We start from the raw sequence: 23,613 nt of genomic DNA on the forward strand, positions 1-23,613 counted from the left end.
TGATTTCTAAAGATACAGCAAAGAAAGCATAAAAATGAATGCATGTTATTTTGGAGTTATGTTGGGCGTTTGCAGCTGTGTGCATATGTGGCACAACAAAAGGACACGTTATCTAGGCGGTGAGCATCTATGAGGTCTGCCACGTGAACCCACAGGAGCTCAGTTTTCTTAACCGTTTCTGAACACCCTGCACAACACCGCAGACTGCAGCGCAGAGGAGCCACACTGCATTTGATGTGCGGATTGTATGTGATTAAATGCGACCTTGTGATTGTTGAGTCTACAATGCACAGTGACGGTGCAGTACCGATTTCACTATCGCCACACAATTTTTGTTATTTCCCTTTGTAAAAAGTGTATTTGATGGTTGTTACTTTTTTATTTACACATTAAGAATACTGTTTGACTGGCTTGTGAAGTGCGCAATGCATTGTGGGTTACCTATTCATACTGAAGGGCGCTCATAAATCGGTCATGGAGGTTAAGGACTGACTCAATGAAAAGACTTACAATACTTATCTTAAATAATATTTACAATGAAAAATGAGAAGTTTCAACTTCGTCTGACTGCGAGCGGGTTTAACGTGCTGCTCAGCTTGACGTCACGTATGTCAGTGCTCCCCCCCCCTGTCAATCACCCACAGCTTTGCGAGTTAAACATCTTGTCACCTTTTCTCGCGCTTCGCATCAAAATTACGATGGCGGCAGCAATGGTTTGTGCGTGTGTGTTTCTAGCCCCCCAATATCAAACCGGCACTCACTTTAACATTTACGTACACGCCCAGACAAACGTGCGCACACACAGACACACACACACACACACACACACACACACAGTTGCCTTCATGGAACACAATCGGCATCCACCTATCTATCAGTTAAGAGTCTTTAGAGAAGTGTACTGAGAATGGTGTGCTTTACATTTAGGTACTTACTGTACTGTGTTGGCATGTCAAGTCTACACTAAGTTGCCCATTTAATGTGGCTTCAACTACACTAAGTTATCGTTTCATGTTGATGACGTCATTGTGTAATTTGTGTGGCGTACATTACCAAGTAATGGGTACGGTTCAAGTTAATGCTTTTTATGTACTGTGGATAAGTGATATTCCTGCCACTTGGCAGCTGCTGAAAGTAACTAAAAAGTGACTTTTTTTCGAATTGAGTTACTTTTAAGCTCAAGTAATCAGTAAAGTAACTAAGTTGAGAAAGTTGTTTTTAAATCAACCCAGCAATTAAAAAATCAAATTGCAAATGGACTGTTTGACAAATTTCAATCAGGCTTCCGAACTCATCACAGTTACTGAATCAACTCTTAACAAAGTGCTAAATGCACACATCCTGTTGCAGATGAGACGAGTTAGCTTGGCATATATTAACGCAGATAGTACAGTATTACGCATACTTTTCTTTCCACTCTTCCTTGTACTCCGTACAGCGTACAAAAGCACACGTTCGTACTATTTCAACACGAATGACAGGTAGAGCGATGTGATGAACTGTTATTATTTTGTTTTCAATTGAAATTCGATGTAAATCTGACGATGTGCTGGTTCAAGGCGTGGTCGGGAATGAGATGGCTTGAGCGGTCGCCACAATTGGAAAATCTGAAAATGGCCTGTTTAACCATCACGTTTTTGTCTCAACTAATGAGAAACATATAAATACTAAAAAAAAAAAAAAGATTCCATCAGGAAAAGCAGGGTTAACCTGATGAAAATGTAATTTCGGCCCGTGATCGAATGGTTATGGCCTGGGGCCAAACTTAGTTGAATGAAATCACTTCATGAACTGATTTGGTCCTTTCTCAGTTCAGTTGAGTTCTGCCATGAGTGTGTGCCACTCGAGAAAATTCCTCATGAACGGTGCCACTTGCAAGGCGGTGACGGTGGATGAACGCGGAGGGGCTGCCGACGAGGTGGCGGGCTTCATGTGCGTTTCTGTCTGTTGTGCAGCGGCGACGACGGTCCGTCAAAATATGTCTTTACATGAAACAGGTCCGTGGTGCAAAAAAGATTGGGGACTGCTGCCCTAGAGAACTATGCCAAATCAGCTGATCGTACAGTCCCTTTCTCTAAGTCTTAAGTAAATAAGTCTGAGTTCATTCATTCATTGAGTGTGCCTGGAAAAAAAAATGAACACCAACCAACAACCTCTGGTGCTCCTTTGAGAACCACACCAAAATTATGTGCACCTCTGTCTATGGCTTAAGCTCAGAACATGTGTACAGTTCTAAGGAACTGCAACTGAAAAAATCAAGGTCCTTTAATAGGTGAAAGGTCTCTATCTGGATAGGCAGGATATGAGGTAATGAAACAGATGGTCTGACAATTAGACACAAATAATAGAAAATGACATCACAGGCTCCTAAAAACTAAACCCAATAAAAGAGACAACTGGAAGTAAAACGCACACTCACAGCTGGTAGGTATGATGTTTGCGCCACAGCTTGACAGCAAAAGGTTTGGGGTTCAAATCTTGCTCCGGGGCTTTCTTGTTGAGTTCTGATGTTCTCCCTATGCTTGTGGCTACTCTGGCTTAGTTTTACTAGAAAATTATCCAGCATGTATCTGTTGGCTTAGTCAACTGGGATAAGCAACTGTCACTTTGAGACCTCAAAGCAATAAAGAAAATATGTGGCTGGTTGGCAACATTTCGTGTAACGTTTGGGCTCGCGGTGCAGTCTGAGTGAGGCGGTCGCAGGTGAGGGGGACAAGGGTCAGGGGGTGGCCACCTTAAACTGAAGGGTGGCCATGCCTTTGGCCAACCCCCACGTGTGTCTGGAATAATCTGGAAAATATTTACGCACCCCCATTGACGATCGGTTTTCAAGGGGTAAAACATTAGACTCCCCCTCCACGATTTGATTTTGCGGCCACCCGACAACATTTCTGGTCATCCCACTAAAAAAACTCTTGGGTCCGGGTCACTTCCTCATTCCTCCAGCGGCTTGTTGCATGCACCTGGCTGACCGAGCTGCACTCTTCATGGTTCTTTTTCGTTGAGTGAACTGGGGGAGTTTCTTCGTGCAGACACAAGGCGGCAGGGGCCGGGTGGCGGGACATGAAATGGGGCTAGATTGAGATCTTGCTAGCATTTCCAAAACTTGGATAACGCCCTTTAAGTAAGTTGTTGTAGCATTGGACGTTTTTGCAAACTGCTTCCTATGTTTGCCTATATCGTGGTAATACATAATGGTATACCTAGCTTGCTTTCTGATGAACATATACAGTACATACACCATGTAGAATACACATATACAGTACATTTAAATACAATTTATGTCACATTCCCAAAAAAAGGAGCATAAGAAAACCAATATTTCTATTAGCACAGCAAGCAAGAGCTAAAATCATGATGACTGCTTTTATGTACATATATATTTTTATTAGAAATAAGACACATTCACTTTGTGCTCTGAAAACTGTACATTGACAAACAGATGACACCAGGTAAAATAAAAAAGGCATGTTAGGAGGTGTGGGAGGGCTCTGTGAGAAAGGCTGACGGACGATCAGGCAGATTAGAGAACAGGGGGGGAACAGCAAGGAACTCCAAGAGTAAAATGGGTGCAATACAAAAACACACAGGTTACATTTTTATACAGAACACGCATATAGTCCGGTATCGTGAAAAGACGGGGAAGGGAGAAGAAGGATCTCATAATAATGCTCTTATTTTCAGTAATGACTCTTCCCCAAGCACAGTATGAAGTGTATTTAAAGGCTGAACTCCATTCTGTTGAAATAATTACAATGCTGTACATCTTGACTCCAAATGAGCCTTGTGCTTTCATGTTCCTTTTATGTATCATAACATACGGTATATATTTCTATCTTGAGTCACACAGCCATCTTTAATTATTAAACATAAATACACTCCTTTTTTAATCCAATGTTAAACATTTTATGTTAGCTGTACTAAGCTTGCCTGCCTATCTTCGTCAACAAATAGCACATAGTTGGATGTGTTGACTGACTAGCTGTGAGCTACCCCTGATCCTCAAGGGGTGGCATTGATGTTGAGACCCGGTTAGATAGCAACGCCTGCAAAAATCTCAGAGGGGTTTTTGGGTGCATGATTCTTTTTTTTTTGCCATCCACATTCCTTCTTCACTTGTATCACCAGTGCCAACCGTGCCAGGGTGGTAAAAGTGTTGGAGCCAAAAGGATTATGGGTGAGTAGCGCAGGGGAGGAGCATGGTACTGGGTGCTTGGCTGTATGTCCCCAAAGAGTTGGTGATTTTTTTTTCACTGACATAGAGGAAAACCTTTCGTGAGCCATGTAAAACAGCAGCGTTGATTTGGAGAAAGAAGTGCAACAGTGATGGAGTAACACTGAATGGAAAGAAGACATGACTAATTACATTACAACCATTACATACATACCAGACAACAGGTCATAACCTTTGAGTATAATGCACAATGGAGTTGCTGAATCTCCTACTTTGCCAACTGTCTCCTATGTGAGCCAGTTTGGTACTCATCTCCATATTAGGGGGACAGTTCATTTCTGATGAAAACGCAGGTCCAACCATTAAATGAAACAACATACAAGGACATCATGATACCAGTTATCTTGCATTCATTTCCTGCTTTCATTGTCTTTTTCTTATCTCTCCTTTCTCCTCAACCAGTATAATGTGGCATGTTGCTTATTTGTCCAAGACTGATGTGAAATATGAGTTGAGGAAATGTTTGATTTATCACACCTCCGTCTGCAGGTCCATGATGTCTTGGCCTACCAAAGGAATAGTTGCACTTGTCTTCTCCCACTCCACTGTCTGCATCTCCAAAGGGGAGGTCACTGCTGTCACCAGGTCGTCCTTTCTTCCCCAGGATGTTGGGGAGTGGGTCTTTTGTATGCCCTCCCATGCCCTCTTACTTGGGCTCTGCTGCTTATCCTAATGAAAGGAGAGAACAGTTTTGTTTTGTACTACTTAGTTGAGGATCTACAGCTGTGTGTTGAATGTGTGAGCTATAGAGCTCAAAACCCATAATAAAAATCCATAACAGCTTTTATTTCCAAACACACAGCTATATTGTATTCTAATTTTAAAAAAGGGGGCAAAAGGGATCTGATGTGTTATTCCTGTAAAGAATAGTGGAAAACGGATATTAGTGGATATTAGATATTACCAGATTTTGTTTGACTAAAAAAAATGGAGGTATAAACTGAAAATGGTTACTTTTACTTTCCTGAGAATCATTGAAATAATATTTACCGTAGTTGTACTCTACACCAGTGGTCCCCAACCACCGGTCTGCGGACCGGTACCGGGCCGCAGAGAAAGAATGACCTATTTATATAATTTCTGTTTTATTGCAATTCACGTGTCAATGTGTTTTATTTTGAAAATTGATCTTCGGATCTTCTCCGCCGCAACAGCTGCGCATCTCAAATGACACGTCGAGACTGCACAGAACGCTTCCGTTTCCGGTCCCAGCCGGTTCGAACGCTTCTGTTTCTGTTCTGTCTGACTAACGGCGGCAGAGCTCAAAGAACGAAATCATTTCATAAACTAATTCAGCTCATTACGTTTACTGAATAGATTTGTTTAAACAACACTTTATCAGGAGTCCTACTTAAAATACGGGTTTATCGCAAAAGTTAACTCTCACGCACCAAGTCCGCTCTGAGATACAGTCGTAGGTTGCTGCTCGACACAGACAGAACTACTTTTACGGAGTTAAAAGTCTACCCTCATTGAGGAGCTACGGAACTGCAGTCTGGTCTGACTGCCTACAATAACTGGAAATGAATGAAATGAATGACTTTGCAATTTTTTTTTTTTGACCCTGCGCTGCGATGTTAAAAAAATACAGGATAAAATACACATAACTGTGAAAACCAGCACACATTTCTCTTTTTCCCTTTGGAGAAAAACTACGCTCAGTAGAGCACAAAAGTATATGTAGTTATTTGTATGAAGCCTATGTGTATTTAAATGCACAGTAGTATTGAACAATAGTCCAGCTAGACATTAAGTTAATTTCTTCAGCCCTGTTATACTGTAGAGTCATTAGCACATCCTGAACACTATCCATTTGTTTTTAATCAATGTTATTTTATACCTATGTTTTAACATCTGCATTAGGTTTTCTGTATTTGAGTGCATTATCCATCGATCCATCCATTTTCTTTACCGCTTATCCTCACTAGGGTCGCGGGCTGCTGGAGCCTATCCCAGCTATCTTCGGGCGGCAGGCGGGGTACACCCTGAACCGGTTGCCAGTCAATCGAAGGGCAGAAACAACCAATCGTTCGCATTCACATTCACACCTGCGGGCAATTTAGAGTCTTCAATCAACCTACCACGCATGTTTTTGGGATGTGGGAGGAAACCGGAGTTCCCGAAGAAAACCCACCCAGGCGGGGCCGGGTTTTGAACCCCGGTCCCCAGAACTGTGAGGCAGACGTGCTAACCAGACGTCCACCGTGCCGGCTTGAGTGCATTAGCTTAAGAAAAAAACGTTGTTGTGTACGTAGCTCTACCCGCTGCCCTAAAGTTGAATCTGTCGCGACATTCATTCATTCGTCAAATTCTGACGAGAGAGATAGAAAAGTTTTGTTTTTTTTTCCCCACAGAAAAAGTTTAAGTACCGTATTTTCACAACCATAAGGCGTACTTAAAAGTCTTACATTTTCTCCAAAATGGACGGGGCGCCTTATGTGCACCGAGTTTCAAAATCTGTAAATGTTGTTGTGCGACTTTGACGAGCGCTCCGCTTGACTGACTGGGAGCATTTCCTGCCGGCACGCTGCTTATATAGAGGAAAGGCAGACGTAACTGAAGACAGCATGCGGACGTTAAAGGGGGAAGGGTGCGCGTGAAAGAGGATGCTAAAGGCACGCCCCCAGTAGGTATATAGTTACGGTATGTGCATTGTGCAAAACAACATGGGTTTGGCTAAAGCATTTCTGAAGGTGTTGATGGAAGTTGGCTTCCACACTCGCCAAAATTGCTCTGTTGATATGGATGACTTCCATGCAAATAGCTTCCTTCACCTTGTCTAAGGTACGGGGTCTATGCGCATACGCACGTACCTTGAGGTGTCCCCATAAAGAATAATCACACACGGACAAATCAGGGGATCAAGGGGGCCAAGCAATCGTACTTTGCGACGATGATACTTAAATGATATATTCTGCAACTCTAGTTTGTGGTTGTTGTCTTGTCGAAACACCCATTTCAAGGGCATTTCCTGTTTGCCATGAGCCAACATGATCTCTACAGGTATTCTGGATAATTCCAACTGATCCATGATTGCTAGTATGCGATAAATAAGAGAAACATTTCTATATCATGATGCTTGCGCCACCATGCTTCATAGCGGTCAGTGTACTCTCGCTTGAATTCAGTGGGGCGTCTGAAAAATATCGATGGCTCATTGTACCAAAAAGAACCAACCATCCATCCATTTTCTAAACTGCTTATCCTAAAAAAGAACCATTCGTCCACAAAATGTTGTGCCATCTCTCTTTAGAAAAAAAAAAAAAAAAGGCTAATTCTAACCTCTTTGGCATATCAACCAGTGGTGGGCAGATCGATCGTAAATATCAATAATATCGAGTCAGTATTGGATCGGCTCGATACTCGCCTGAAAATATCGATACAATAGTTTCAGTTTCACTCTTGCATGCACTGCTTTGGTTTCATCAAACAGGCGATGCCAGACTCGCCGTTTCTGTCTCAACGCGGAGCTTCGCTCCTCATCTCCCGGCTTGTGTTTCGATGTGCCGTCACATGACTTAGCAGCAGTCAGTGCCGAATGGCAACTGGTGAGTGGCTAGCACTCTTAGCTCCTCCTCCCCTCTCTTATGTTTTGTGCCGTCACGTGACGTAGCAGCGTGAGCAAGCAAGCCGCTGTCTCCGCCCGCCCACGAGCACAGCACACACATGCACACGTGTGCCATCCACAGCACTGTGAGCGGAAGAACGCCATGTTGTTATATTTTCAGGTTGAAAATGACATTAACAATCTGCACTGTTTACAAAAAGGCTGTAAGGTACAGTGGCAACACCACAAATTTATACAAACACATGCAAACCATGCCAAAGAAAACAATGACCTGCAGAAACGGAGAGAGGAGACAACACCACCCTCCCTCCCCCCCGCCCCGTCCACCACCCCTTGGCTCCGCTGCCAGACCTCTAATTTAGACGCAGAGGTCATTGGCAGAACTTGTCAGCATGCCAGAGAATATCCAGGTGTGGATAATAGTGTTGGAAGCAATATTTTATCATTATTCATTTTTATCAATTTTAGAGTCTATTTTATTTATTTTAGAGTCTATACTATCGGGATTTGAACCGCGGTCCTCAGAACTGTGAGGCGGATGTGAAAACCAGTTGTCAACCGTGCCTATCTTTTTTTTTTTTCTTTTTTTTTTTTTTGAGTTGGCTAAAGTCACAAATACACCGTTTAAATAGAAAATTAATATTAACTATTTTATCATTCGTTAGTGTATTTGTGACTTTAGCCAACTCAAAAAATATCAATTATGCTAAGACCTTAAATATAGTACATTGTGTGTGTAATACCATGGAATTTACTTGTACATTAAAATGTTATGATGTATTATATTAAAATGTTAAATGAGTTAAATCACGGAAGTGCATTAAAAGCAAAAAATATAAACACGATACGTTTCTTGAACAAAAATTTGTGAACAAAACATTTGTTCTGCACAGGGTGGCTTATTTTTCTACTAAAGGTGGTGGCAAGATGGCGGCAGTGTGTCAGCTGCTCCACCTGTTGTGTGCGTTTTTTCTGTTTAAAACACTTGTACAAACCGTCAACTCTCTGCTGGTATATGATCGCCAAACGCTACTAGATCTGAGGATCACCGCTCTAAATGTGCGTAAATTGGACTATTACGGAAGCGAGGAACAGAGCCTCCTTTTCTATCGGATATCCCGTCATATCTCCGACGCACTCTTGCTCCACCGCCTTGGTGAAAAAGGCACCAACGCCGGGGAAAGCGTAGTGGCTGCCTTGTGAGGCCGTGGGCCGTTTTGGCACGCCCCTATCGAGGTGGTTTTGGAGCTGGTTCTCGCCTGTGTCGCTCAGCGTTCCCTTGACCCTGTTCCTGTCTGTCTGGTGACGGCGGGCTCCGATGTGGCCTTCCTTGGGCTCAATGCCTCCGCTTGCGTGGAGTGAATCTGGAGTATCTGCGCCCTCTGTGCTCCCTCATCAGCTGTTTGCCCTGACCCGCTAGCGCCTGCTAGGTTTGGCCTGGGAAACGCCCGATCACTTGGGAATAAAATTTTTATCCTTAAGGACTTCTTCATATCTCGGGAACTGAACTTTATCTCCGAGACCTGGCTGAGTTCTGGTGAGTCCTGTGTCTTTACGGAACTTTTACCTGACGAGTGTTGCTATTTCAATTCTTCCTGGACATCTGGCTGAGGTGGAGGAATTGTGATTGTTTTTAAGAGTGATTCTCAATGCAAAGAGATATCACTGTTATCTCCCGCCAGCTTTGAACTGAGTCTGTTTGAACTGGTTCATTCACACACGGTGTTGTGTGCGGTGGTTTATCAGGCCATCTCAAGACTAACAATTACAGACTTTTTAACGGACTTCTCTATGTTCTTGGCGGATATTATGCCTAAATATGACCGGGTTCTTATTGTTGGTGATTGTAATATTCACGTGTTGCCCCAAGAACCCATTAGTGAGTGACTTTCGAAGCATCATCGACTCTTTTATCCTTGTCCAGTCTGTAATTGTGCCTACACATGAACGTGGTCACACACATGATCTTGTTTTCTCCTATGGTTTGTTTGTTTCTAATCTGGAGATCTGTGATGCTTTTTTTTCCTGATCATATGCCTGTACTGTTTGAAGCTGCTGTTTGCTGTCAAACAGTCAAACCTCGCGCTAGAGCTCGTCAGATTCACTGCTGCTGCTTACTTCTCGACTTCCTTCAGTCATACCTGTGTGTATAATGATACCGAGGCGCTGAACTCTTGGTTCCTCGACACCTGTCACACTGTTATGGACATTGCGGCTCCATTAAAAGCCAGGAGGCAAAAAACTAAAGCAGAGGCTGAGCCCTTGCCTGAATGAAACAACCCGTGCTTCCAGACAGGGCTGTCGAAGAGCTGAGAAAATGTGGAAAAAGGACAAATTACATGTGTCTTTTCACACGTTGAGAGACACCTGGCATCATTACCAATCCACTGTGAAAGACAGTAAGCAAATTTTTTTTTCTGATATTGTCCTGTTAAACTCCCACAAGCCTCGTGTTCTGTTTAAGGTTATCAACTCTGCCTTGAAGCACCACAGACTGTTGGAATTGAGGGTTCCCCGGCTGTGTGTGAAAACTTTCTTCAACTTTTCCTTGATAAAGTCACTTCTGCCAGAGTTACTTATTTCACCCCCTAGTTTTGATCCTTCAGTGTTTCTCCCCTACTCTGCTGTTTTAGACTATTTTGAGCATGTGACCCTGTACTTTGTGCAGTAAATTGTTAGTCATTTGAAGCCCTCGGTCTCTCCAAGTGATATTGTCCCTGCCTGGCTTTTTAAGGAGGTTTTCCCTTATATTGGGCCATCATTTACTGTAGTTATTAATAGTAGTCTGTCTGCAGGAGCGTTTCCCATTAATTTTAATAAAAACCTGGGCTGGATCCCATTTTTTGTTGTTGCAAATTTTAGGCCTATCTCCAAATTGCCTCTCCTTTATAAAATCTTGGAAAATATTTTCTATTCCCAGGTTATGGGGGTTATTAATAAACACAATATTATTGAGCCTTTCCAATCTGTTTTTAAAACACTGCACAGCACCGAATCAGCGCTTTTAAGAGTTGTTAATGACGTCTTTTTAGCTACTGACTCTGGTCACTGTGTTGTCTTAGTACTTTTAGATCTTACTATTAGCCTTTGATACTTTGGTCCATGATATCCTGATTACTCGTTTGGAACAGTGGGTGGGAATCAGACGTACAGCACTTGAATGGTTCAAGGCCGAAAACCAACATTGAATGCCCATGACCTTCAATCCCTCAGGCACTGCATCAAAAACCGACATCAATGTGTAAAGGATATCACCACATGGGATCAGGAACACTACAGTTCGGCGCTACATCCGTAAGTGCAACTTGAAACTCTACTATGCAAAGCAAAAGCCATTTATCAACAACAACCAGAATCACCGCCGGCTTCTCTGGGCCCGAGCTCATCTAAGATGGACTAATGCAAAGTGGAAAAGTATTCTGTGGTCCGACGAGTCCACATTTCAAATTGTTTTTGGAAATTGTGGACGACGACATACAGGTTTTGGAAAAACATATGCTGCCATCCAAGCAATGTCTTTTTCATGGACTCCCCTGCTTATTTCAGCAAGACAATGCCAAACCACATTCTGCACGTGTTACAACAGTGTGGCTTCGTAGTAAAAGAGTCCGGGTACTAGACTGGCCTGTCTGCAGTCCAGAGCCATTGAAAATGTGTGGCACATTATGAAGCGTAAAATACGACAACGGAGACCCCGGACTGTTGAACAGCTGAAGCTGTACATCAAGCAAGAATGGGAAAGAATTCCACCTACAAAGCTTCAACAATTAAGTGTCATCAGTTCCCAAACGTTTATTGAATGTTGTTAAAAGAAAAGGTGATGTAACACAGTGGTAAAAATGACCCTGACCCAGCTGTTTTGGAACGTGTTGCAGGTATAAAATTCTAAGTTAATGATTATTTGCTAATGATTATTTATCAGTTTGAACATTAAATATCTTGTCTTTTTAGTGTATTCAATTAAATATAGGTTGAACATGATTTGCAAATCATTGTATTCTGTTTTTATTTGTTTAACACAATGTCCCAACTTCATTGGAATTGGGTTGTATTACGTAATATACTGCAATAAGTGTCCCGCGGTAATGTGCTTGACAACATTTTGAAAATATGGAAATTCAGACAGATTTGGGCAAATTGTTCTGGAAGTGAATTTCCATAGGTTGGCAGCTCTGGGTTCTGGAGGGTGCATGGGAGTTCGCCCAACCAGTCTATATGTGTTTTGTGGATTATTTATGGGAAAGGCGTTCGACCGTGTCCCTCGTGGAGTGTGCTCCAGGAGTATGGGATACCGGACAACTGAGGAGCCCCTGTACTATTACTTTTTGAAGAACACATTTTCCGTCATGTTTTGATTTGGAATTGAATGTTCCATGTTGCCAATATATTTGTTCCTTACGCACTTAGTATTCTAAGAGTAAAATGATAAAAATGAAAAAGATCACTTCATAACAGATGGATACAAGAAGGCATTATAGTGTATTTTTAAATAAAAGTCCAGGGATGATTGAGAGATACACTGTCCTTCTAAAGTATTAGTACAGCGTAATCAATTCATGAAGTTTCCGTGAGATCAAGAAATCAGCTTTTATTTTCAGATATTTACAGCCGCATCTGATATATAACTTAGAAGAGAAACCTTATTTAAAACAAAAGCAAAGGTATTGGAACATACACAATTATCATAGACTGTCGTCAATCATATTAAATATGTAGTTGTAAATCCTTTATCAATAACTGCATCAAGCCTGTATGCCATTGACGTCACCAAACAGTTGCATTGTTTTGTGGTGCTTTTAGTTCTTTTAAGGCCAGTCTGAGTACTCTGGTGAATTTTCACCTGGCCTTCCTAGTCTTCTTGGAATGAATAATTTGAATGTTCTACTGTAGAGTCTACACTTGCGTTCGTCTTCTGCAAACAGTAGATTGTGATATCGTCACACCACCCATATTGGAGGTTGGTGCTCATATTGTTAACAGCTGTTGTGGGCTTTCTTTACAGTTTTCACAATTTTTCTGTCATCAACTGCTGTTTTCCTTCAACACATTAGATGTCTGTTACTTCGTACACCCGTGGATCCTTTCTTCTACAGGACATCCCAAAAGGCTGGCTTGGCTGTGGCCAAGGTTTGAGCAATGGCTGTTTCTCAATTCTATGGTTTTTCTGTTGGTTAAACCTTTTACTTGCATGAATATAGTCTTCACATGCATAACCCGCATCTGAAACTGAGCCTAGACATTTAATACAAACACACATTTGACATTCACATAATCAAAGTTGTAGGGCACATGCCAGAACAAAAAAACAATCAAACATCTGTCAGTCCAAAACGTTTTGTATATCAGATCTAGAAATAAAAAGTAAAATGTTGATCTCTTGCCTCATAATTGATGTCAAACCCAAATGTTTTCAGTCTACAGGAAAAATAAAGGAATAAAGAATTGGCCTCAGTGTTTCAATACTATTGGCTGGGAGTGTATTCCTTCTGAGCATTCCCAACAGATTGTATCAATAAACAACATGTCTGCTTAGTACATAACTGTAGTTAGTCTTTTGCAACAGAATGACAGCTACCCAAATGAACTAACCAGAAAGCTACATCATGTTTGGTTAAGCTACGTTTTCACAAAATACCTGGCGGCCACGGTGGCCACATTTCAGGGAACCGTGGACAAAACGGGATGGTCATGATACAATGCGTGTGGGTGGTATTGGTAAACGTGCCATGCCATGATTGTGGTGGATGTGTAAGATTTTTAAAGTGTCAAAAAATGGGACGGAATGCTTTTGAGAGTTGACAGCAAAAGAGAAACATGCTACAATGTTAAAAGTGTAGACTGGGTTTCGTCATAATCTGTGATCCCAGGGGCGATATTGTATCAACTGTAATGAAGCGTAAGTGTCCGCATTAATAAATTACTAATATGTTTTTTTTTTAATGTGGAAATCGATGTCTATATCAGTAAAAAAAAAAAAGAAAGTTAAAACTTTCCCTCTGTATGCAGACACCCACAAATATATAGCCAGTGGCTGAAATAAGTATTTAACACGTCACCATTTTTCTCACCAAATATACAGCGGCTGAAATAAGTATTTAACACGGCACCATTTTTATCATTAAATTGCTATTGCTATATAAATTGCTATATAAATTTCGCCAGATGTTGGAAACACCCCAAGTAATCCATACATACAAATAAACTAGAACTAAACAAATAAACTCAGAAATTAAGTTGTGTGTAATAATGTGAATATTTATTGAATACTTTTTCTACAAAAGCCGTTGTTTGCAATGACAGCTTCAAGATGCCTCCTGTATGGAGAAACTCGTCACATACATTGCTCTGGTATGATTTTGGCCCATTCCTCTACACAAGCAGTCTTCAAATCTTGAAGGTTCCGTGGGCTTCTTTTATGGACCTTGAGTTTCAGTTCTTTCCATCGATTTTCGATTGGATTCAAGTTGGATGGGCTGGGTCATTCTAGCAGCTTTATTTTTTTTCTTTCTTTGAAACCAATTGAGAGTTTCTTTGGCAGTATGTTTTGGATCATTATCCTGCTGAAATGTCCACCCTTGTTTCATTTTCATCATCCTCGTAGATGGCAGCAGATTTTTGTTATGAATTTTTCAGTACATTTGCCCATTCATCCTTCCTTCAATAATGTGAAGTTTACCAGTACAATTTGTTGAAAAGCAGCCCCTCACCATCATGTTCCCACCTTCGAACTTCACTGTTGGAATGGTGTTTTTAGAGTGATGTGCAGTGCCACTTCTCCTCCAAACATGGTGAGCATTAATTATGGCATCTAAAAAGTTCAATTTTGCTCTCATCCAACAGACTATATTCTCCCACTATTTAACTGGCTTGTCCAAATGTTGTTCAGCAAACTTTAGACAAGCTTTAACATGCTTTTTTTTATTTTATTTTTTTTATTTTAACCAATGGGGTCTTGCGTGGTGAGCGTGCAGAGTGGCCATGGCGGCAGAGTCCATTACTCACTGTTTTCCTTGTGACAACAGTACCTGCTCAATACAGGTCTTTTTTTTTTTTTTGGTCCTGTTCCGCTGTTAGTTCAAGCAGAATGGAGGATCCATATCCCTTTTATGCCAGAACAGTTTTATTATGTTACAGTGGAGTTTTTAAGCTGCCGCTGTGGTTTCATAGTATTATAATGGTTATTTATTGAGAATCACTTGATCAGTCGAACAGAACTAAGTTTCTAGAGGGGAGTGAGAAAAGAAGACAAAAGACAAAGCACTAACTGTAAACAAGATGAGAAAAGTAAATCCTTATATATCTAGAAAAATGACACATTAGATATGAGTGTTGTATGGGGCAGTAGTGCTACACCCCGTGAGGGAAGGACAGGACAAGATAGAACAGGACAAGGACAGGAGAAGAAGCATGCAGGACAAGGGTCGTGACGCCGGCTGTACAACTGAAGTGTGGTGGGAGTGGCTATGTAAATTACAAACGTCTATAGGACAAGAGTGTGAGTGTAGGGATACCCAAGAAATTTGCATATTCCTGAGTTATTTGTCGCAATAAGTGAGTGGCCCCACACTCAGCGACAAAAGTCCCAGGGGTGTGTGCCTCCGGACACATGCAAGTGAATTGACACCGTTTCACATGCACAATGACTATCAGAAGTGTCCTGTAATTGCTGTGCCTGCACCGCAGTGGCTGAGGACCCCACCCAATCGAGAGGTGGGATCGGGCCCAGAAGTCCACCCGAGATCAGCCTGGCGGACGGGACACGTCCCACACGAGAGACCCAGGGCGGTCCGACGGCCCCACCGAGGAGCCATGACAACTGACCACCCGGAGGAGGTCGCAGGGACCCAATGCCACCCACCCAGGCAAACCCTCATTGTGGTGCATCCATTTGATGAGGTATTGTAATTGGTTAGCTCAATAATAGTGTTTAAAGTTGAGAGCATTTAGGCCTCCCTCCTGTTTACTTTTCTGAAGAGTGGATAAACTAATTCTATTTTTCTTATTTTTTTAATAAAAATTATTACGGCAGAATGTAATGTTTTATTTAAATGTGGTCTTAAATGGAATCATTGAGAATAAATATTTTATTTGAGGTAAGGTTTTCATTTTTATTCCAGCATTTTAAATCAGATGAGATTTTTTTCCCAGAAGTGGTTTGTAATTTAGATTGGTTAGCTCTGAGAGTTCCGGCAAAATATTAACACCTAAATATTTAATGCTTCCTATAGGAAGGGGGTAATCTGGGGTTTGATCTGCAGGATTTCATGAGTTTGCTTTTATTGGGAGTATTGTTGATTTTGTCCAGTTGATAGAGTAATCTGATATTTATGAAAATGTTTTAATGAGATTGAAGACTGACTGAAGAGAAGACTTGGGTTCCTGTAAATACAGAACAATATCATCAGCATACAGATTGATTTTGTGTTCTGTCACTGGTGCGCAGATACCTTTAATATTAGCATTCTTACGCCTTGTCTGGTTCCTCTTTATAAAGGAAAACTTTGTGATGTAATCTAATTTGTGTTGACTGTCGCTTTTGGCGAGTTGTATAATGTTGCTATCCAATGTGTAAATGAGTCTCCAAAGCCAAATTTGCAAAGAACTGCAAACAGGAAAGCCCAGTTAACTTTATCGAAAGTTTTCTCTGCGTCAAGTTACATGGTGATTGCATTAAGATTTTTACGCTGTGACATGCTTATCAAATTTAATAGATGTCTGACATTATTTGTGGAACTTCTACCTATAATGAAACCTGTCTGGTCATGGTGGATTATCGATGGGAGAACCTTTTCAAGTCTCGTTGCGAGGGCTTTCCAGATAATCTTGATATCTACATTAATCAGTGATAAGGGCTCATAAATAGCCGGGAGAGCGGGGTCTTTACCTGACTTGAGTAATAATTTAATTGAAGCTGTGTTCATATGGCTACTTATTTGACCTTTATCGTTTATCTCCTTGACCATACATTTTCTGTACCGCTTATCCTCACTCACTATGCCTCACTGGCATAACTAGATGAACAAAGACACATTATTTATCCATCCATCCATTTTCTGTACCACTTTATCCTCACGAGGGTCGCGGGCGTGCTGGAACCTATCCCAGCTATCTTCCGATGAGAGGCGCAGAACACCCTGAACTGGTCGCCAGCCAATCGCAAAGCAACAAACAGCCATTCAAACTCACATTCACACCTACGAGCAATTTAGAGTCATCAATCAACCTACCATGCATGTTTTTGGGATGTGAGAGGAAACCGGAGTATCCAGAGAAAACCTACGCAGGCACGGGGAGAACATGCAAACTCCACACAGACAGGGCCGGGATTTGAACCACGGTCCTCAGAACTGTGAGGCAGATGTGCTAACCACTCATTCACCGTGCCGTCCATATGGCTACTTATTTGACTTTTATTGTTTATCTCCTTGACTGCTCTGAAAAATAGAGGTGCTAAAATTCGCCTGAAACGTTTAATGAATTTGACGGACATTCCGTCCGGACCAGGCACTCGTCCCGATTGCATTTTTTTAAAAATATTTTTTGTAATTCTGTGATGTTTAAAGGAACATCAAGACTCGCTTTAATTTCTGTATTTAATTGAGGAATGTTTAGATCCTTAATAAAAGTTTCAATTTATTTTTGTTCTGGGTTGTTCGAAGATGCGTATAAGCTGCTATAATAATTGTAAAATATTTCATTTATTTCTAGCGGTGACTGTGTGCAGTTGCCATTTGAATCTTGAATGGCTGTAATTAATGACTTTTCTTTATTGCGCTGAAGTTGGTTTGCAAGAAATGTTCATGACTTATTTTTGTGCTCAAAGTTAGTGTATCTTAACTGCTGTTGTAGAAAATCTGTTCTTTTTGATAACATGACGTTTAATTGATGTTTTGCCCTTTGAAGTAGGTTTCCAAGCATATCGGTCGGATTAATTGCATATTCTTCTGTGAGGTGTTTAATTTCTTCCTCAATTTCATTTTCAAATTTTTGTTCTTGTTTTTTCTTGTACAAAGAGTATGATATGATTTGACCTCTCAATACACCTTTCCCGGTTCCTACAGCAGAGATGGTGATATGGTTGGGGATTCGTTGAATTTCAAAAACTCATCCCATTCTTTTCCTCACGAAAGAATCAAATTCAGGGTCCTTCAATAGGGACATGTTAAAGCGCCATGTTGGTGGGGGTCCCAGATTTGACTAAATTTTTAGATTGAGAGAAATTGGTGCGTGGTCACTAATGAGGATTGGATATATTTTGGAGGTCATTCTTTTAGCTGCCGAATTGTTTGAGAGAAAATAATCTCTTCTTGAGAAAGAGCGGTGAAATGACGATTAAAAGGTGTATTCTCTTTTTGTATGGGTTTTCAGCCGCCATATTCCAGGTCTTTTTGAAGCTCTCCAGAGGTGGTCCTTGGCTTGTGGACAACTGTTCTGATTATTCCTTGCACTCCTCTGTCAGAAATCTTGCGAGGAGCACCTGATCAAGTCAAATTTATGGTGGTATGATTAGGTTTCAATTTACGTATTATGGCCTCAACCGTGCTTACGGGAACGTTTAGAATCTTAGCTATGCGCCTGTAACCAACCCCATCGTTATGTTTTGAAACAATTAGTTTGTCTAGAGACAGCTAACTGCTCTTACCCATCATGAGATGTGTCTTGACTCATACCTTGACAATGTGATCTTTTTGTAGGCCATCAATTAGGACTGAACCAGCTGATATTCATTTGCACTGACAAGGGGCTGGATTGTTGTTTGATTATTGATAGATTTTAGGTGTTTTGGCTTTCCATGCCTTTGAACCTCCCGTTCTTCATGTGTTCAATACTTTTTCCCTGTGTTTTTAAAATTTTTACACACAACATAATTTTTGATCTTATTTGTTCTACTTTCTTTGTATTACTTGGGTTGTTCCCAACATCTGGTGAAAGTTCCAGGTCAGTAGCACCTTTGGAAGTATATTTAGTGAGAGAAATGGTGACGTGTTAAATACTTACTTCAGCCGCTGTATTTCCAAAGGTGCTATTGACATGAAATTTTCACCAGATGTTGTCAGTAGGCTTTACACGATCAGGTTTTTGGGGGCCGTTCACCAATCAACGAGTTGAAAAAACGATAACCGATCACCGATCCGATCATAAGATGGAGCAATGTGTCTATTTTAATGACTTTTTCATTTACTGTATATACTAAGTACTGTATATGTACTTAATTGCTCCAAAAATATATTTACAATAAATAATGTAGGCGGCACGGGGGGCGACATCTGGCTCCCAGATGTGAGGACCGGGGTTCAGATCCCGGCCCCGCCTGTGTGGAGTTTGCATGTTCTCCCTGTGCCTGCATGGGTTTGCTCCGGGCACCCCGGTTTCCTCCCACATCCCAAAACATGCATGGTAGGTTGATTGAAGACTCTAAATTGCCCTTAAGTCTGAATGTGTGTGCGAATGGTTGTTTGTTTATATGTGCCCTGCGATTGGCTGGCGACCAGTTCAGGGTGTACCCCGCCTCTCGCCCAAAGATAGCTGGGATAGGCTCCAGCACGCCCGTGACCCTAGTGAGGATAAAGTGGTACAGAAAATGGATGGATGGATAAATAATGTGTCTTTGTTCATCTATTTATGCCAGTGAGGCATAGTGACAGAAAGATCAAATGAATGGTCTTCTCTTGGATGGCAGGAAGTACATACAGTAATTAATGTGTCCACTTTTTCTGACATTTTTGTTTGTTGGTGTGCCGTGAGATTTTTCAATTGTAAAATATGTGCCTTGGCTTAATAAAGTTTGGAAATCACTGCTCCAGTCAGATCATGTATTCTAAATTAGTCAGGTCAAACCAACATTACAACATGACAGAAATAATGGGTGCTAACTTACTGTAATTAAATTACTTTATTGTAATTAAATTACTTCACACACACCAAAACTTTGGAGCATGATTCGACAGAACACCTGCATGTTCGCTTACAATCGTTAGTGCTAGCACTAGCTTGCTAGGCTACATAACGTTTTGTTGCCTGCTTGCGAGCCGTATCATATTAAAAGTACGTATATACATACCTCAAGCAAGCCTTAAACGAACATCCTCTCCCGAGCACCGGTGACCAGCAACACAAGTTTTTGCCCATTTTGTTCTTATAAACACAGGGCGTGATTCATTATTGTTGTCGTCGCCATGGTAACGAGTGTGTCCGGTCACGTTTGAGTTGACAAGATGAAGCCCAGTGATCATAAAAGACGGGTTGTGGTGGTATTGGAAAACAAGATTTTATTGCAGTAGTCTGACATAGTGCAATTGTGAAAGACCAAATTTGTCTTGTTGTCTGATCCACGCATTACATGTTGTCTGTCTCAAACGTGTTGTCTGTCCCACACCGATAATAATACTAATTTTATTGGTGGTCAGATATTTACAGTACTATGTCAAAACACACATGACAAGGCTAAAAATAATACTGTACACGATGGCGACGCGGAGTAAATGTCTCCGCGAATTATGACATTAAAGCCGTTCAGCCGATCATCAATAAATGCTAATTGTCGTCCGATACCGATCAGATCTGTGTAAACTCTAGTTGTCAGGTACTGTTGTCACAAGGAAAACAGTGAGTAATGTACATCATTCTAAAAACACCATACCAACAGTGAAGTTCGGAGGTGGGAACATGATGGTATGGGGCTGCTTTTCAACAAATGGTACTGGTAAACTTCACATTATTGAAGGAAGGATGAATGGGCAAATGTACCGAGACATTCTTAACAAAAATCTGCATCCATCAACGAGGATGATGAAAATGAAACAAGGGTGGACATTTCAGCAGGATAATGATCCAAAACATACTGCCAAGGAAACTCTCAATTGGTTTCAAAGAAAGAAAAAAAATAAAGCTGCTAGAATGGCCCAGCCCATCCAACTTGAATCCAATCAAAAATCTACAGATAGAACTGAAACTCAAGGTCCATAAAAGAAGCCCACAGAACCTTCAAGATTTGAAGACTGCTTGTGTAGAGGAATGGGCCAAAATCACCCCAGAGCAATGCATGCGATTAGTTTCTCCATACAGGAGGCCTCCTGAAGCTGTCATTGCAAACAAAGGCTTTTGTACAGAGTATTATATAAATACCAGTTGGTCTGTTCAATAATTTTTCCCTGTGTCATTTCACATTATTACAATGTACACACAACTTAATTTCTGATTTTATTTGTTCTACTTTCTTGTATGTATGGATTACCTGGTGAACATCTGGTGAACATTTCATGTCAATAGCACCTTTAGAAATATATTTACTTAGAAAATGGTGATGTGTTAAATACTTATTTCAGCTGCTGTGTGTGTGAGAGAGAGAGAGAGAGAGAGAGAGAGAGAGAGAGAAATGGCGGCACGTGGACTGGTAAGCACATCCCCCTCACAGTTCTGAGGACCGGGGTTCAAATCCCGGCCTTGCCTGTGAGGAGTTTGCATGTTCTCCCCATGCCTGCGTGGGTTTATCTCTGGGTACTCTGATTTCCTCCCACATCCCAAAAACATGCATGGTAGGTTGATTGAAGACTCTAAATTGCTCGTAGGTGTGAATGTGAGTTCGAATGGCTGTTTGTTGCTATGCGATTGGCTGGCGACCAGTTCAGGGTGTACCCCGCCTCTCACCCAAAGAGAGAGAGAGAGAGAGATCCTGCTGCTTCCCAGAATGCTTTGCGGTGGTCTTTTTAACTACAGTATTGTAGTTGGAGAAACTCAAGCTACACGTTGCTCTTTATTTGCATTTGTTCCTGTCCATATTGTTGAGTGGGTGCATTAGCGATACGTTGGGCTAGGTTGGTATTTGTAAATTGATTACATGAAACTCTGACTGTGGCTTGTGTGTTAAAGAGTGGCACTCCGGTCATATTCACTGGATCACTAAGCAACTTGGGGACTTACCAAATGGCTTGAGGAGTGTGTTGTCTGCAATTTGTTGAAAAAAAACACATCCTTTTATTGACTGTTCTGAATGAAATCACTTCATAAACGTCTCAGTTTAGTTGACCTTAGCCGTGAGCGTGCGTCGCATGAGAAACTCAGTGGTTGCCAGATGGCCCGCCGCCATCATTCGCAGGGCGGCTATCTCCATCGCCAACCTGGGGGAAGGAGTGCCTCGGTGGCACAAAGAGGCCGCAGGGGTCTCAGTCTCGCTGCTCAGCGGCAGGCCGAAGAGGGACTAAATCAGAATTGGCTACATCTACCCGCAGTGTAAATCAAGCCTTGATCTACTGTAATGTCATTGAGGTTAATAAGAAATGTATGAGCTCAACAAGTATACAACATATGAATTGTGGGGCTTACAAAATGGAGCATGAGCTGTATACTTTAACTCTGTGGTCTGCAAATTAATTAGCAATTTGGACTTAAAATCCAAATTAAGTTACCCAAAAAACGTCTAGTAAATTTGACACACCACAGAGAAGAGTATTGTAAACAAACTGGACAAATTTGAATGAATAAAAAAAAAAAACTGCTAAGTACAGTATATGGACTCGGCTTCAAAATGGTAAAATAGTTCTTTCAGCTTCCAGACGCTATGGGCGTGTCGCTGAATACTCTGAAAACCGTCAATCAAATGCGAGAGGAGAATTGCTAGTGATGCACATTGGACACATTCTCACGGACCGCAGAGAGGCATTCTGTGGCAGCCAGGAAGCCTCTGTGCCCCAGCACCATTGACCGGCAGCCGTGCTGGGACTATTTTCCCTCCTTTGCCTCTGCTGAAATTCAGCGTGCTGTGCATCACGCTACTGTGGCTGCCAAAGGGTACGCCATATGCAGGGACAGCAGTGTGATGCAAATCGGTTCCCCTGATGATGTTTTTTATCCTGCAATGTCGCGGTCAGCAATTTTTAGGCTGACGGCCCTAACACCATTGCTGGCAGGGTGTCGTGGGGCTGCCGTGGTGGCGGAGACTTCTGCTTCGTCGCTGCCTCGCTATGTGACGGCACACACAATAACACAAAACACTTCAGGGAAGATGTATTTTTTTTTTAAGTTATAGGCATAGTTTGATGGCTAACTGCACGCTATACTGGAAGAAATGGGCCAAGTTGTTATGAATAAGTAAGTGGCAATTACGCCAAATGGCCACTGCATGGAACAAGGGTGCGTGGTAATTATATCGTCAGGGAGGCTGCTCCCTGCTTGGGACAGTGCGTCCCCGTTTTAGCCCTGCCCAACGATTCTGGCCAGCTGAGATGGTGAAAAAGAGATTTAAGCTATATCTCAATAATTCAGAACAATATTGTTCTCAGTCAGGGCATATGCGACATGGGCGGTCACCTAGGGCGTCATCTGCTGGAGGGGCGCACTGCAGGCACCCTCCTCCTCGGGAAAATCTTTTAAATAAAATCATAAAATAATTTGTGACGCCCACTGGCACCCCTTTTACGTTTCTGTCTTGAAAATAACAAATAAAATTACAAAATAAACTAAAGTAACTATGTTTGTCACTTGGCAAGTCACGTCACATGACGCATCTCAAGTCAGCGAACGTGCGAACAGTCAGAACAGGACAGGTGATTTTATTTACAATTTTTTTACATCATGAAAAGGACCCGCGACCCTAGTGAGGATTAGCGGTAACGGAAATGGATGGATGGATGGATGAAAAGGACAGCTCAGCCCTTGGACGCAAAGTTCCGCAAAACAAGAAAAGCGGAGGAGGAAAAAAAGTCAAAATATTAAGGTAATGTTATGGCAACATATTTTAAAATATCGTTTTGTGTAAAGGACATGTTTTAGCTAGCTCGCTTGAAAAAAAATAAGCATTAGCTGACTTCGGGAG

The 23,613-nt window shown here is 41.6% G+C and overlaps 1 protein-coding gene across 5 annotated transcripts in view; it reads right to left on the reverse strand.

Moving 5' to 3' along the window:
- Positions 1 to 3,390: 3,390 nt before the first annotated feature.
- The window catches only part of adgrb1a (adhesion G protein-coupled receptor B1a), a 326,613-nt gene continuing 306,390 nt past the window's right edge, over positions 3,391 to 23,613 (reverse strand). For all 5 annotated transcript variants that reach the window (XM_061673608.1, XM_061673606.1, XM_061673607.1 and 2 more), the window contains one exon: positions 3,391 to 4,903. In XM_061673608.1, the coding sequence (XP_061529592.1) occupies positions 4,706 to 4,903 (198 nt within the window). In that variant the 3' untranslated portion in view covers positions 3,391 to 4,705. The remainder of the gene's footprint in view (positions 4,904 to 23,613) is intronic.

Source organism: Phycodurus eques, chromosome 4 (genome assembly GCF_024500275.1).
Source record: "Phycodurus eques isolate BA_2022a chromosome 4, UOR_Pequ_1.1, whole genome shotgun sequence".
Taxonomy (NCBI): domain Eukaryota; kingdom Metazoa; phylum Chordata; class Actinopteri; order Syngnathiformes; family Syngnathidae; genus Phycodurus; species Phycodurus eques.